General features: G+C 37.3%; 1 protein-coding gene across 1 annotated transcript in view; it reads left to right on the top strand.

Annotated features, from left to right (window-relative positions):
• Positions 1–15534, top strand: part of LOC140227674 (HEAT repeat-containing protein 6-like) — an 88303-nt gene that overhangs the window by 41246 nt on the left and 31523 nt on the right. The window contains exon 19 of the mRNA XM_072308090.1: positions 11182–11258. Within this exon, the coding sequence (XP_072164191.1) occupies positions 11182–11258 (77 nt within the window). The remainder of the gene's footprint in view (positions 1–11181; positions 11259–15534) is intronic.

Genomic DNA, 15534 nt, shown 5'->3' on the forward strand with positions numbered 1-15534 from the left:
AACAAACTGTGAACTGAGAAACAATGGTGTAAATTTCATGATAAAAAGGGATTTTAACTTGCACAAGGACTCAAAAGAAAATTGTAAAAAAGACAAACAATCAACTACTTGTAACAATATGTGAATGGTGAGAAGCAGGGTGTCAGTTCGAGTACTAGTATGTTACGTGTGTGTCTATGAATCTCTGTTTGTGTGTGTGTTTGTCGGGAGGGGGGGGGGAATATCATTTATTGTGTGCAATATTTGTCCAGATGTTTCAGAGGACATGTACTGTAGGCATTAATGCTGTAATCAAACAAGCCACCGGTATCTTGGTGAATGTTCAGGCGTATTCATTAAAGGTATAAAACTTGTGACTTTTTTTTTTCTGTAGGGTTCATTTAGCTTCTGTCACAAGCATTTTGTTTTGTGTATTGTCACTGTAAGCTAGTGTCCCAGATATCTCTAGTTACTCTAATCTTGACGAGGACGAGTCGGGCATACATTGTTGATTGATTTGGAGAAATATCAATCTTAATCTCCAGAGTTTGATGTTGTTTGCCTGATGTGGCGTGGTATATTGTCACAGCAACACCGGAATATGTTTTGCGCTTTAACTCTTTCTGTACCAAAGTGCACAAATTTCACACACATACTTGTGGACAGAAAATGAATGTTGCACAGAGAGGGTTAAAAGCTGGTCTCAGTGGGATTGGAGCTGAAGAAAAAACAAAACAAAAATAGAGCTGATGTTGTTCATTTTGTAGAGTAGAGTTTTGAGTGAATAAATGTGATGTGTATGTATATATACATTGTATGTGTGTTGTCTATAAACCCATTCTCTGTGTGAACCTGGTGGCCTGTGTATGGGAATTTCAGAATTCAGTGTGGAATGGGTTAAATCAAGAATTCATTTTTCTTCCACCTGTTAGTCTCTCATGCAATGTTGGGGTTACATTTAGAAAGGTTTCTGGGTCCAGTGGAAAAGGGGAAAGGGCAGTCCCATGCAAGGTCTTAACATCATTTGTGACCCTGCATCACAAAACCAACAAAAAGTCGCCAGACATGGATTTTTGGTTAAGGGCAGATTCTAAAAGAGCAGACTCTAAGCTTTAGAACAGTGTATAACTCAATTCAAGTGGACTCTCCTAACCTATCTAAATATTGGGAAGAACTCACACACACTGGAAAAGTGTGAACTAAGAAAAGAGGCTCTGAAGTGCAGGATCTATTCAAGCGCTTAATCTTCACCAAGCCATGCTAGCTGTGCAATGAAGGGGACAAAAACCAAGATGTAAATCACCAGAGCAACAACAGTGAAGGGATTTTCAGATTAAGCTGAAATTAAGCATGCTGTATTAACACAGTCTGTCCATGATTAATAGAATACCAACTTTCAAAGTAGTAGCATTATCTTGTCCAAAGTTGTTAGAGTTGAAAGTGAAGAGGATGCAGAGGATTTTCAAGAAATGGAAAGGGGCCTCTAAGACATACCTGATCATGCTACTGTACAAAAAAAGGTTGTAGAAAAACTGCTGAAAACACACTTTCCCATTCATTTTATGATCCCAAACTTTGGAATAATGTAGAAGAAGAATAGTTCTTTCAGAAAACTCAAGATTGACTTGGCTGACCCGTTTCACCTTTTTTGAGTCCTCACATAAAATCAAGGGGTGCGACTTTTTGTTGGTTTTGTGATGCACGGTCACATTTGATACATGCATCTTTGATTAAAGGAGGGACATTCTGCGCATAAACAAGCTCATGGTTGATATGGAATGTAAACAATCTGACAGACCCCTCAGGGCTTAAAGAAGCTCTTTAAAAAGCTGTCAGATGAAGATGACTACCATTTGATAGGTTGACATGACTCCCTTGCTTTATACATCGCAAATATCACACTCAAATATAGGTCAAGTGCCTCTCAGAATGTTAGAATGGAAAGTAGGCAAAAAAGAAAGAGACAGAGAGAGAAACAAAGATATAGCTTTAACCTGTTGAAGACTAGTCCCAGCTATATTTGGACAGGTGTCTATGAGAAATGCATGTTATAGCGAAATCAGCAGGTTACAGAATAATATTGTAATTTAGATAGATAGATAGATAGATAATTAAGATAGATAGATATGTAGATAGATAGATAGATAGATGGATTGATAGATGCATACATACTTACAAAGATAAATAAACCTATATACAGATAGGTAGCTTGGCAGATTAAAAAAAAATGATAGATAGATAGATAGATAGATAGATAGATAGATAATTGAGATAGATAGATTGATAGAATATATGGAGAGATAGATAGATAGATGCACACATACTTACAAAGATAGATATATACCTACAGATAGGTGGCTTGGTAGATAGAGAGATAGAGAAGTAGAAGAATAGTTAGAGAGAGATAGGCATACAGACCTAGGCAAAGGCAGAAACATAGAAAGATACAGCCAGGTAGAACGAGAGAGATGGAAATGAAAATAAGGAGAATGGGGCAAGGGAATGGAGGGGGCTACATTATACCTCTGCAACGCTTCCTGTAAACAACCTACAGTTGAATTTCATGTGAATGAACACACCTTTGGTCAAGGCTGAGGTTCCATGTATTTCTCAGCCCTTTGATTTCCCTTTTCTTTCATAGGCCTCTACGTTTAACCCATCACGTCTTAAACACCACATTTTTGTGGTCTTGCACTATAATTTATTTGTATTATTATTTGTATTATTAATTGTTAGTGTCTCACAAGGTAGAGTACAAATTCTTTTCCATTTGAATCCTGTATTGATTATATTACTTGTTTCTACTGCAGAAATTTCAAGACCACTTCATTGTTGAATTTTTGCCTGACTTTTCGATTAGTCACACTTGTTAAAAGAATATTTTTCCTGCTTCTCTCGCAAATTGGCAATTTTTGTAAATTCATTTCTGATTTGTTTCTGACAGTTTACACATTTCATGATATCAGCCAGTAAAACCTAATCTTTTCCCAATGTAAGATATGCAGTGAAATTCAGAATTGCCAATTTCATGGTGGCCAAATCATATTTTCTGCAGCAGGAGTTTTCCGGGAATTGATGGGTTAATAATTTACTTGCACCTGTTGCGTAGCTTTAATGAGAGTGACTTGGCAGATTGGCAAGAGTGGCGACATGGGGCATTCAGCCTGCATTATTCATATGGCATGCTGAAGCCTCTCGGCCACTTGAATTGTCTTTCATGGGCAGGACTGGACACTTACGGCGGACATTAACCCCTCTGGCACTGGACACAGCCAGCAAAATCTTTAACCCATACATGCACAGCGCCTTCTGTGCTAGGATCTCTGAATCGCTGTAGGATTAATGCTTTCAGGTATCTAATAGAGAAAAAAAAATGACTACAGAGCATGCTGTGAGTGCAATCATTTTGATTCTGCTTTCTATGTACACTATGAATATGATGGTGCATATAGCAGAGTGCAGTTTAAATTTATAGGTCCTCTGATCTCTTCTATCAAGCTCTCATTTTTGTTGTTGTTGAAGAAATTGATTTAACAAGTGAAATTAAATTGAGTTAAATTAAATTAAATTAGATTAAATTAAATCAAATTAAATTAAACTGAATTAAATTGAATTGAATTGAATTGAATTAAATTAAATAAGCCCACTTCTAAGGTATGAAATGAAATTGATTTCTCCACAATACATTCATTTTCATTGTGTTCAAATGATGAATATTTGCACCAAAATTGTAAATAATAGATATATACATACAATTAAAAGAAATAGGAAATTGAGTGATATTTGTTCTCCTTGTTTAGTAACAAAGAAATTATTATATTTCCGTTATCATCAAATTTGTCTTTACTTACTTAGATTAGTGCATTCAGTAGTAATATCATTTATTGTTTGTATTCTAAAAATCTTACTTTATAAAAAGTACAGACATATTTCAGTTATAAACAAAAAACAAATCTGATAAAAAGTACTTTTGATTTTGCACAGTGTATCTATTTGTCAAGCACTTTAGTTTTCTTCAGGTTTTTGAGTCAATTAGATTACTCTTACACAATATAGTAAGTTTTTGATTATTTGCTTTTATTGAAGAGCTTTTAACAGATATTCATTGATTGCACCATCGAAGGATAGTATGTGTACAGAAATGAAACATTTGATTCATATAATTGAGTTTAAAGTAGAGACATCAATTTAAGCATTCCCTTTTCACGATGATAGAACTTTAAGAGAGAAAAGACGATTTGATGGATAGCATTTTGTTGTTGTTGTTGTTGTTATCGACAATCGAGACAAAATTTTGATCTGAAATGTGCTACCTGTTCTGTTGATGCCAGGAGTGATTGTGCAACAGACTCCCCCTTCCCGTGGGGCCGTTCAAGTGGGAAAGACACCTCGAACAAGCTGAATGAACCCAGATGAGATCAAACACAGAGAGCAATGTAGCATCCTGCTCTGCCGATATGAGCATCGATGTGTTCGTGGCAGAGGAGGAGGACCGTGATTGATGGTAGATGCGCTCTGACCTTTTTTCCCCATCTAATCTTACAGTTATACGGCAGGGATGCGCTCACCACCTCCGAATGCCATATTTTCCCAGTCCCTCGCTTCTCTAAAAACCAAATCCAGCCCCCAGCAGCTCAGCACCGGCAGACAGAAGTCATGAATTCCAAATCAACCCTCATTACGGCTGCTCCAGATTTCCCCCCGAAATTGGCAGGAGGGACTTTGGGTCGTGGATGCAACATGGCTGCCCATTAAACCCTGTCATTATCCCCACTCCAATTTCTCTTTTGTGCAGTCATTTCTGTTCCAGATGATGAGCTAGCAGGAAATCCTAGCTGTAATAGAATGGATCTCACTGTTGCCAAAGAAGGATTCGCAAAATCCTGTCAAGTTTCCAACAGGGACCATCTGCAGATAGAAACACGTCATTTGTTAAAGACATCACTTCTCATTTGCGAACAACCATTGGGAATCACTGGGATTTCGAGGCTAAATGTCACTTTAATTGACAAGTCATTTCTGCAAAGTCCTTTTATTTCATGGCCATGGATTGATGTGTTGCAGAATACATGATTTCTATGGTAGTGATAAATGATAAGGCTTAAACTCGTATCGTGCTTTTTACAGATTGATGCCAAGCACTTAGGACTGCTTATACCCTTATCCCTTTTACCTTGATTAATAAGCAAGAAAAGGTGCATGGTCATACCCTAAAAATATTTCTGTTTATTGCAAAGCCAGAAGAACATTTGTCCTGTACAAATATTTTTCGTAGTGAAAGTGTTCCTAGAAGCAATTGAAATATAGTGTTGTCACTTTGAACAGCAGAAATCAAGCAAACATTTGTTATATAGGCAGTGTGCTTATTACCTGGTAGATCACAGTCATTTAAAACAAATATTTAACCTTAACTGTGCTTTGTTCACCAATTAGCACTTCTGCTGACATGCTTTTCCTTGTCAAATGATATTTGGAAACTAATCGTCAATAAATAAATAATTACCTAGTCCCCTTAATCCCTGTTTTATTACCATGGACTTCCTGTTGGACTGAAGGGCATTAATACTACTTGCATGTAATGGACTTGTACATTGTAAATCTACAACTAGGTCAAGTTTGGATGGATTACTGTAATAGTGAAGAGGTTAAATGTCTGGGCACATAAAGGGCTAATAGTTTGAATCAGATCAACAAACAGTGAAGACTGGACTAGAATGGTCTGACATCTGCAGTTGTAGTAGGTGGATATGCTAGCATGCACCATTTATAGGGATTATAGAAATAATCACTACGTTGCAGATGCTCATCTCAGTGAATCTAAAAACCATATTAACCCGTTGAGGATGAGTCCCGAGTATACTCTGGCAGGTGTCTATGGGAAATGCGTATTGTAACAGAAACAACCCATCCTCAACAGGTTAAACATCACTGCAAATTACCATTTTCTGCCCATTTGCAAAATAAAATTGAGCATCGCTTATTTCTCATTCAACAAGCATTTGCCATACTAACACATACTTAAAGCTGAATACAGACATGTGGCATTTTCCCCAAATAGTATAGCGTATCAAACAACATTTACCTATTCTAAACCTTGAGTACTTTTTGCATTTACAAAAGTGTAGTTGAGAGTAAATCATCTACAAATGAGTGTTTTCATCCACTATCTATATTTCCAAACAAAATTACCTTTTTCTGTTCATGTGCAAAGTGGAATTATGAGCTGGCTTATTGACATTGTATGTTCACATGTTGCTGATGGAGCTGGAATGAGTTCAATGCACTTTTTGCTCAATGCTCTCTTCCTGGTGAACCTTACATACACATCATGCTCATGCTAGCATCACCAATACCTGGGCTGGAATCCTTCATTTAGAACCTGCAGGCAAAAAGAAAAAAAAAATTGATGTTGTCATCAATCTTTTCTACATTCCACCACATCAGAATTTAAGTCAGTGCAATGCAGTGGCTTAGGTAAAGGCTTTTAACCAGGTGTGTGTGATTCCTGTGTTTAGTCAAGGAGGTTTAAAAGATGGAGTCACAACAGTCTTCTTTTTGTTCTTTGAACCCATGTTTGATGCCTCTGCTCAAAAATATTTGAAGTATGTCCCAAATTGGGTCTGCTCCACGGATAGGAAAACAACTGATTCGTGTCTCAATGCATAATGACCAGCCACTCTCTAAGGAAGATAAGTTTTTATGATGGTAATTACTTTTTTCCACCCCTACTTTATTTTTAAAAAGATCATGAGCGATGCATAATGGTAAAGTCTTGCGCATGTGCAAATAGAAATTGTGCAAAGCTTGATGAAATAAAAACCATAATAAATGCACTGGACATGTCCGGACTCTAATTTGACATATCAGTTTATAAAAAACTTCACTTGAAGACTATACCATATCAGTTTTTGTTGGAATCTATTGGAAAAGTGATAAAATCAGCTTTCCAGGGCCCCATTTCATAAAACTTGTTATCAGTAACAAGTTACGATAATTGTTACAAGCTACTTAAATCCTTGCATCTCATGGGCTGAGAGCAAATTTGTCATAGAAATGTGGCAGTTGTTACTGATAACAAGTTTTATGAAACTGTACCCAGGAGGGTGCAGTTCTAAACACGTTCACAACATAATTCTCCAATTTACTCTTTTGCACATATTTTTGGAAGGGATTGACTTTTGTTTTTAAGATATAATGCATCATAAGGTGAAGTCTCTTTTCATTCTATGAACAAGCAAAATATACCCGACATTATGTCAGAGCACAAGATGACTCTTCAGATTGCTCAGAAAGATGGCGGCATCAAACCCTGATCATCAAAGGCACAAATGCACCTGTGAATTCTTTTGTGCATCCTTTAAAAACTGACAGCTGTTTGAATGTTTACAGCCAGTTGGAACTCCAGCTTTTGAACAAGGAGTTGCTTTGGAGCTCTTTTCCTTGAACCTCCTTGGTTTGGTGCAAAGAGATTATGATCTCACCCTCCCCTCCAGCCCTTTAAATAGCTATGCCTGCAATGTCTCAGGGCTGGTTGTGGGGGAAGAGCATGTGTGATGAATAAGTACCATATCTTCTCCAAGAGGTTTAATGCACTCTCACAGTCTGGAAAAAATACAAAACAGATATCAAGTAAAGAAATGTGAGTAAATGGAATAAGAATAGAAGACATAGACCCCCCCCCCCCCTCCATATGTATATAAAGGGCTTTTTAGAGTGACTATATTGCTCAGTAATACAGGGGCATCAACCTTAGACCTAAAAATAGTAGATGTCATTTGATCTTTTTTTTTTAAGTTTGGTTTTAGTCAGGTAGAATAATGATTCAGCTCTTAAAAGGGGCAATCTTCTCTCTGTTGATAACTGGTAATATATCCATTACCAATGAAATTCTGCATAGTGAATGATCTGCATAGCATCATTTTACCAAACATTTTATATTGCTATGATGTTGATGATGTTGAGAATAAAATGGTATTGAAAAAAAAAAGCAAAAACAAATGAGATGTACTGTGGCAACAGCTATTCTATATAGTGCACTGCGCAATGTTGTCATACATAATATGAGATTTAGCTGTTTCTTTTTTTTTTTAATCCATAGCATGTGTAAAGGTGTTGCTTAGCATGGGCCCCACATACCACCATGTAAATCACATCCACTGGGGTGCACTGATCGTGTGTGCTGCAATTTATCAACATAGTTACCTATAGCAGTTTTCCTTTTTTGCCCCCAAATTTGTTGGAAGAATATGAAATTAAAATATTGTGTGGTGTTTTGAGCCTGTGGTGAGATTTTGGATTCCTTTGTGACAGAAATTGCACTATTTCTTCAGGGCTATATCCCTCAGAAAATAGTGCTGTTTTTGCCACCATCGAATCCACAATTTCAACTAGAGCTTCTCAGTGCGTGGTGCATCTGTTTATTACTATGCTGCATGGGATATGCAACTCTTTTGCTACGTGTTAGATGAGGTTAGATATTGGACTGTCCAAGCTGTATGTGTCACATACTAAAGATTCATGATGTGTGCTCCCTGCACAAATTATGAGTCTCAGCAGTGTTCCCAAGGGACCTGTTCACACTGAGAAAATACTCAAAGACTATGAGCTGTGTACATTTCATTTCATAATTCTTCTTTGTCACCTTTTACTCCAGAGTGTCACAGACTTCTCCATCCAAATCTCCAGGCCTGTCAGAATTGTCTGTTGGATGACTTAATATCGGCTGTCAAAAATTGTCTCACTCTATAAAAACATTGAAAACAAATTCCTCACCTTGTGATCAGTGTAGAGTTGAAATGTGACTGGTATTAGATGTCATTGCAAAATGTGCACTTCATAGAGCATGGTGCTTCATAAGAATATCTACCTTTGTTGGCAGTATGAAGTCAACATAAGTAGACATGCTATATTCAGTGTGATTGATCTTCTTCTTCTTTTTTTTTTTTTAGTAAGATATAGAATACTGTGCAAAAAAAAAGTAGTTTATCTTCAACAGTGTCTCAAATCTTTGCTTGAAGTTGGAAATCAAATGTGAAAATGGTTACTTTGCAGAGTTTTTTTTTTTCCCCCAGAATGTTGTCATGCTTTCATGCTTATCCACCATGATTGTGATATTGTCATTCACATTCAGCCATATAAAGATGACAGAGGATTTTGAAACGGGGAGGGGAAGGGGTAATGGAATGGAACATTTGCTTCTTTCTCTTTATACAGAGTGTTAGTGAAGCATGTAAAGAATGTCATTAAAGTGATACTGACAGTCGCCTAATACAGGTGAAAATTTGGTAACAATTCAGAAATCATGCCAGTTTTATTGACAGCTGCATTGTATTCAACCTGTTTTTGCTAACTGACTTGAAATAATCCACACAAAAAAAGGAATGCTTCAATTAGCTATCAGACTGTAAATTGCTCAGACTTCTTTAATGTAGTGTGTGGTCTTTGTCAGCATTCAGGCAAGATAACAAAACAAAAACAAAATGTTGAAACTATGATCACAATCCTGCATGCAACCTCAGTTAAAATGTGTTTACCTCATATCTTGATCTTTGTCTAGATTCCATTGAAGAGCTGTGAAGTGATGAGTGTTTATATCTTGGCTAAGAAAGAGAGTGGCCATGTGGATGTCATTGTTTTTGGCCGTGTTTATGATGGAGAAAAACAGTTGGGCATAGTCACAACAAACAGTGAGATCAAGCAAATACTGCAATCTAGACAATGTTCGCAACCTTTGTATATGTGAAATATCTCTCCAGATGGATGAATGTAGACAACTAAACTTTGTCCAGGCAAATATGTGGGTATCATTCAGACGGAAGAGTAAACTTTCATGCATTTCATGTGACGATGTCTTACTGTCTTACTGTCTTACTGTGGTATTGGAGCTTATCCTTTGCATATGAGTGTATTCTGTTATTGTTTAAAGATGGGATCATCACACAAAACTGTTACATTGAATAACTAGCACACATTATTGTGCCATACTGAGGAGGTTTAAGAGATGAAGTCACAACAGTATTATTCCCTTTGAACCCATGTTTGATGCTGCCAGCAAAAAAAAAAAAAAAAAAAAAAAAAGAAGAAGAAGAAATAAATAAATATTTAAAGTATGTGCCAAATCGGACCTGACTCACATGTAGGAAAACACAAGGTTGTTTAGGTAATGTTTACAAAGTCTATGCATGCTTTGTCAATAGGATTGCCCTCACTAGCAAGAACTGAGTGGATCCCTGACTAAAGAAACTAATTGGAGGAAGCAGATGTTAAATGAAGTGGTTCATTACTAGGCTGCAGGAAAAGAAACATCCATAGATTTCAACACATTTAATAGAGAAACAATCTATTGATTCGTGTCTCATTACATAATGACCAGCCACTCTCAAAGAGTAATAGCTTTTTGCCATCCCTTCTAATGAAAGATGAGTGGTACATGATGGTAAAGACATGGGGATGTGGGAATAGAAATTGCAGTTTTATTTGTTGGAAATAATTGTAAAAGTGATAAAATCAGCTTTCAGGGAGGATACAGTTTCAAACATTTTCTCAACATACAGCTCTGATTTACACTTCTGTACATCTGGATGGGATTGATTTTTGTTTTATAACATATGTTTTCTCATTTGATAGGTGCAATTTTGTCTCATTTAATAAGGAATAAACAAGAAAAATATACCTGACATTATGTTAAGAGTTTGAAATAAATCTTCAGATTGCTCAGGAAGATGGAGGCATCAAACCTCAATCATCAACAGCACAAATGGATTGTGGAATTCTTTTGTGCATCCCTAGAAAACTGACAGTTGTTTGCATAATTATAGTCAGTTGGAACTCCATCTCTTAATCTTAAACTTGTTATAGTCATAGAAAGAAATATGCAAATTTATTCTTTTCTAAATCTTTCCATTAAACAGGATCAAGGTATGTGATCACATTACAGTGCAATTTTCATGAGATTACATTACACTCTAGAAACAGGAGGCAAAACATTTAGAACTTGTATCAAGCGGCAAAGGAGAGTGAAAGGATATATATCCGTTCACCCTGAAGGGAGGCAGAAAGCAGTATGTACACAGTCCAGTCGATGCATGTTTGTCGTCACCAGCGGGTGATGACATGCTCCCTTTTTGCATGGACTTGATCAATATCGAGAGCTCTTAATCCATCTCCCCTGGGCCTTCTCTGGCTATTCTCGTCTCTTTGCAGCCAAGAGCAGCTTTCAGGCCCTGATAGAGAAAGCTGTGCACGCCCTGCTGAAAAACATCAACGGAGGAGCAGTCAAGGTGAGTACAGCAAACGAGGCAAAGTGGAAAGTCCTTTTTTTCTTTCTTTCTTGAAGAAACACAACAGCAACCACAATAATTGGTGCCCCACCCCCACCTTCTCCTTCCCCCCTCCCCTCCCCCCTCCTCCCCTTCCCCCATGAAAAGAGAGAGGAAGAGAGAACGAATGAAAAGAAATAGGACACTCTGAGATAGGGGTTAACGTGAAAGCCTGCTTTACAAACTTCTTGTGAGTCTCGGTTGACATTGACTCTTCATGGCCTCAAATTTTTACTCATCAAGTGTGACAAATTTGATCGATTTCCAGCCAAAAAGTGTAGTCGGTCGCCTTTCCAAACTAGGCTATTGTAAGAGGCCGTCCAAAATCCTGGAATGCTTGTTGGAGCCATTCTGGAAATATTTCCAGTCGTGCTGTCAGAAGCCTCTTTTCATCAGAAGCCACTTCCAAGGTGAAGGCATTTTGACCACAGTTCTTTGTGTGATAAGATTACAATGACAAGCTTTTTGCTTTAATGTGTATTGCGTATAAAAACATGTTTACAGGCATTATGTGAATGCAAGTGCTTTTGTGCCAGACAAACAAAAAACAAACAAGCAAACAAAGAACAAACATTGCATTGCTATTGAAGCATGCTCTGAAAATCTTTGATGATACCCTTCAAATTCATAAAGTGGAGACACATTACAATTGTTGGTATCAGTTCATGATCTTTATCATGCATACAAAATCTGTTGTTAGTCTGTTTACCAAGAGCACTTGTTGATATCATGTCTGCTTTAATGCAGCCAGTTAATAAAACTCGAGGGTAATGCACTGCTAGTTTCTGTATTCGATATTGTCCCGAGCCTCCGAGATGGAAGTTCTCTTAGAATCCCCGCAGCAGTGCCTCAATTTCCCCTTGATTTCATCTGTCAATACCAAGTAGTATTAGAATCGCCCATAGCATTTTTAAGATCAAATGCTTCTCTCTGATTGCGAATAAGAAATTGAAATGTTCCTTGATTTTTTTTTTACCTTCCCCTTCTGCATCACTTGAGGCAAATGCAAATAGCAAGTGGGATGAGTTGATGTCTGCCATGATTCAAATGTCAAGAATTGTAAGCTATCGATTGTTGTCTTTAAAAGTCACAATATGTGTACGTAGATTTCTACTCTGGCCTCGCAGTGTTTACACGTGAGAGCAGTTTCCAGAAGCTGTTGCTTCCGTTTGACTCGGGGGCAAGTTCTCCTATTCAGCCTCCTGTCAAAAATCATCCCCGGCATTAGCCTAGCGCGCCCGTTTTGGTGGGAGATGGCGGGGATTAAAATTCATGGTATCCATAGATACATCGCCACATGAGTCTGTGACACATTAAACACCAGAGGGGGTAACGGAGCCCACATTGGCGAACATTATACTAGGCCTGGCCGCCGAGAATTCGGAGTGAAAAATGTCGCATGGGTATTTTTGGATATCGCATTCGCGCTCATCAACGGAACTCCAGAATGAGAAAGAGGAATCAGATCGTGCTGGTGACATTACTTTTTAGCTGCACACATTATTCACTCGGGATCCATAAAGAGTTTATGCTTAAAGGAAACCTTTTTCTTTCTTTCTTTCTTTTTTTTTCTTTTTTTTTTTTTGGGGGGGGGGGGGTCCCAGCATGTGACTGATTGTTGATGTTTCAGGGGAATAGTGATTAGCATTTAGCAGTGTATTTCCACTGACTTTGCTTTAACTTATTATGTGCCCAAGCACTTTAATATTAAGCATATTAAAGGGATGGTATAGTTTTGGTTGAGATGGGGATTCAGGTTTTAACTTTTTGCAAGATAAAAGAAACCACAATTTTAAAAGGAGTTAAAAGTTAATTTTACAAAAATTGATTTTGAAATGGCTGAGATATCCAAAAACAAAGAGATCCTAATAATAGGTGGGTCCTTCCTTTCACTAGGACGACTTTGTGTTTTTGATATCTCAGTCATTTCAGGACTGATTTTCATCAAATAAATGTTTAATTCCTCTTAGAATTGTATTCTCTCCAATATTTTGAATAAGTGGTTACTAATCATCTTAAAAAAAAAATGTTGAAATCTAAATCTCAACCGAAACTATACCATCCCGTTAAACTTGCCAAACTTTTGCATTTAAGCATTCAGTAATCCATCCAAACTTGACCTGCAGTTATAGTGGTAGATCAGCAAGCCCACTCAGATGTAGCAATGTACCTCGTTCCAGGAGGAAGAGGAATGAGGGAAGTTAGGTAATCTCTATTCATTGCCAATTAGATTCCAGACATCTGTGATATTTGGCTAAGAAAGCACTCCAGTGTGCATGCCAATTGGCAAACAAAGCCCAAAAAGAGTTGAATATATTGTCATGGCTTTTCAATGAAGAACAGGACAGATTAAAGTTCCTGAATCCCAACGTCTGACTGATGGGAATAAAAGCATCATCTGTCATAGCCCATTAATTAATTTATGAATTCATTTACTTTCGAAGGCTTCAGGCAATGAGATTATCCCAGTTCTCTTAAAGAATATTCATGAAGAACTCCTGCTATGAAAAAGTAAATAAGTTACACAGAGCTATTGCTTCTGAATATGTAGAAGTTGAAATTTACCCCAATTTCACACTCTGCTGTACTACATAGAAATGAGAATGTGCAAATATTTTTTGTAGATATCTAAAGAACGAGCAGCAGTAGTCTCATCTGCACTTTTGTGAAAATACAATCTTTCTCTACAATTAGCTCAGTATAAAATTTGAAATGTGTCAAAGCTTCCACTTTTACAGCATGTTTTCCTGTGATGTTCTACCTTGTATCTGCATGAAAAAAAATATTCTGTCTGTGGTTTCACTGCATCACTAAGTCTGCTCCAAATTCTAATAAATACAATGAAAGTAGTTATGAACTTCTTAGATAATAATTCTAATATGATTCTACAATTCACTTCATTACATGCTGAAACCACACTGTAATCAAGACCTGTTAGAACAAACTAACACATTTCTTCCTTTTTTTTTGGGGGGGGGGGGTGCTTCTAACAGGGAATAAGATTCCTTCTAGATATCGGATAGTAATTTGAGTCAATGGACATATATTTTCAGTAAAATGGTACACAATTCCATGTAATAAAATTCCTGCACAGTGACATTTTGTATAGCAGTCATAGCCAAATTGAGAGGTATATTGCTATGGGATACCACAAGAAAATTATTCCCTGTCTATTAAGGATTGTAGAATTAATGGTATAACTCGGAGTATCTCTAGTTTTAAAAAATGCTTTCCCTATGCTATTTTCAATAAAATATATGTGTGTGCAGTAAGCCTGACACACAATCTACAGTTTGGGAATTTATTCCACATTTCACAAATTCATCAAGAAGAGTTGTTCTGGATGTGATGTTTCTTTTTTTCTTTCCCGCATCGATTTCTGTTCACTGTGATATTTGTTACCATTGTGACATCGAAAAGCCAAGTGATACTATATAAGCTGTTATTTTCGCAAAAGTTTTATCTAGGGTTTAGGGTTTCTGGGACAAACACTGAACTAGGACTTTCTATAGCTCAGTCGGTAGAGCACTGGGCTAGCAATCCGGAAGTCTCGGGTCCGAATCCCAATGGAATCCCATTTTCTTTGCTCAATTTTCCACTAATAAATAATATTCATTTCTGGTCAGTTTTTCTGTTTGCATTTGTTACATACTCAAAAAGCTGCATCACTTTGGTGATCCCTGGCATTGAATTGTCCTTGAGTTGAATTATCCTTTGGGTGTATGCCAGGTTCAAGTGTGTACGTGTGTGTCACACACAAACACACTGCTATAGCTTCTGACCATTCGAGCATTGAGAATTTAGGGTTTCTGGGACAAACACTGAACTAGGGCTTTCTATAGCTCAGTCGGTAGAGCACCGAGCTAGCGATCCGGAGGTCTCAGGTTTGAATCCCAATGGAATCCCATTTTCTTTGCTCAATTTTCCACTAAAGTTTTATATTCATGAATTTTGCAAATCACTGCTGGACCACGAATTTAATAACAAGCAAAAATGTCACCCATGCACTGGTGTAATAGTGCCTCTACGACAGCTTCTTGTCAATTCACAAAAACAACATCTCGCGAAAATGTCCATGACCTCCTCTTTCGCGAAAAATATCTGTACGCGAAAAAAACAGCTTATACAGTTAGTCAAACTTCTCCAACATCATTCACATGCTCCTTGTGGTTTGTAGTTCTTTCTACTGTCTACAAATGAAACGTATCTCACAAATAGAATTCAGATGTATTATCTC

The sequence above is a fragment of the Diadema setosum genome, chromosome 4 (genome assembly GCF_964275005.1).
Source record: "Diadema setosum chromosome 4, eeDiaSeto1, whole genome shotgun sequence".
NCBI classification, from domain to species: Eukaryota; Metazoa; Echinodermata; class Echinoidea; order Diadematoida; family Diadematidae; genus Diadema; species Diadema setosum.